The 1,085-nt window shown below is 20.8% G+C and overlaps 1 protein-coding gene across 1 annotated transcript; it reads right to left on the bottom strand.

Moving 5' to 3' along the window:
• PGSY75_0026700A (gametocyte associated protein (GAP)) lies at nucleotides 1–696 on the bottom strand (the record flags this gene model as incomplete). The annotated part of the gene is made up of 1 exon (XM_018783408.1): nucleotides 1–696. A coding segment is annotated over one exon (696 nt), but the record flags the coding sequence as incomplete, so codon positions are not given.
• Between the last annotated feature and the right edge of the window lie 389 nt (nucleotides 697–1,085).

Raw genomic sequence — 1,085 nt, 5'->3', positions numbered from 1 at the left:
TTTTTTTATTATATCCTTAGATAATTTGTTTTCTATTTCATAGAGTTTCATCATGCGCTCCATTACTTCAGCAGTAGTACCCTGAGAAGTTATTTCATCATGTCTTTCTTTAGTTCTACGAACTTCATTTGATACGGTTCTATTCGATAAGGTTATACCTTCAAGGTACATTTGTTTTCTTATAATTTTTTCTATCATTTCAACATTAGTATTAACTTGCTCATTCGTAGTATTTACATCCTCGTTGTTAGAAGTAACACCATCATGGTTAGATATAATACCATCATGGTTAGATGTAACACCATCATGGTTAGATGTAACAACATCATTGTTAAATATAACATCATCATTGTTTTCATTAGAATTTTCATTTTTATATATTTCTTCAGTTAGCCAAATCAAAGAATCTAAAAATCCTCTAAAAAAACAATCATGCAAACGATCCAAATGGGTATAAGTAGATCTTCTACGGAATCTTAACAAATCACTTCTACTATTCCATATTCCCTGTACCCCTCCATGAGAAGATAATATTCTACTCTTCACTTCATAATTATTTTGAATCTTATTTTCTGATACTATATTCTTCTTTGATACTAATCCATTTGAAACGGTATCATATATAAATAGGATGGTTGTACATATTATTACAAAGCTTAAGTTGATACAATAAATCCTACTATAAGTTCTCCTCATTTTTATAATTTAATATTAATATAACTTAAAGATTATTTTATTTATAAATAATAATAGTCACTACAAATATATATATTATACTTTTTTTTTTTTATATTCTATATAATATTTATATTTTCTACTTATAAATATTTATTTATAAATTCATAAAAATTATTTACAAAGCAAAATTTTTAAATATAATACAAAAAGAATAAATAAATAAATAATCATAAAGAAAATTTTATTCTGATTATATAAAATATTCAAAAAATATGTAGTTTATTTTATATATATATATTTTATAAATTTATTTTATTATTATTATTTTATTATTTTATTTTATTTTATTTATTTATTTATTTTATTTTTTTTTCTAATTTAAATAAATATATTATTAAATAAAATAA

Source organism: Plasmodium gaboni (genome assembly GCF_001602025.1).
Source record: "Plasmodium gaboni strain SY75 chromosome Unknown, whole genome shotgun sequence".
Taxonomy (NCBI): Eukaryota; Apicomplexa; class Aconoidasida; order Haemosporida; family Plasmodiidae; genus Plasmodium; species Plasmodium gaboni.
The sequence above is the reverse complement of the archived record's forward strand: the minus strand, read 5'-3'. Positions and strand labels throughout refer to the sequence as shown.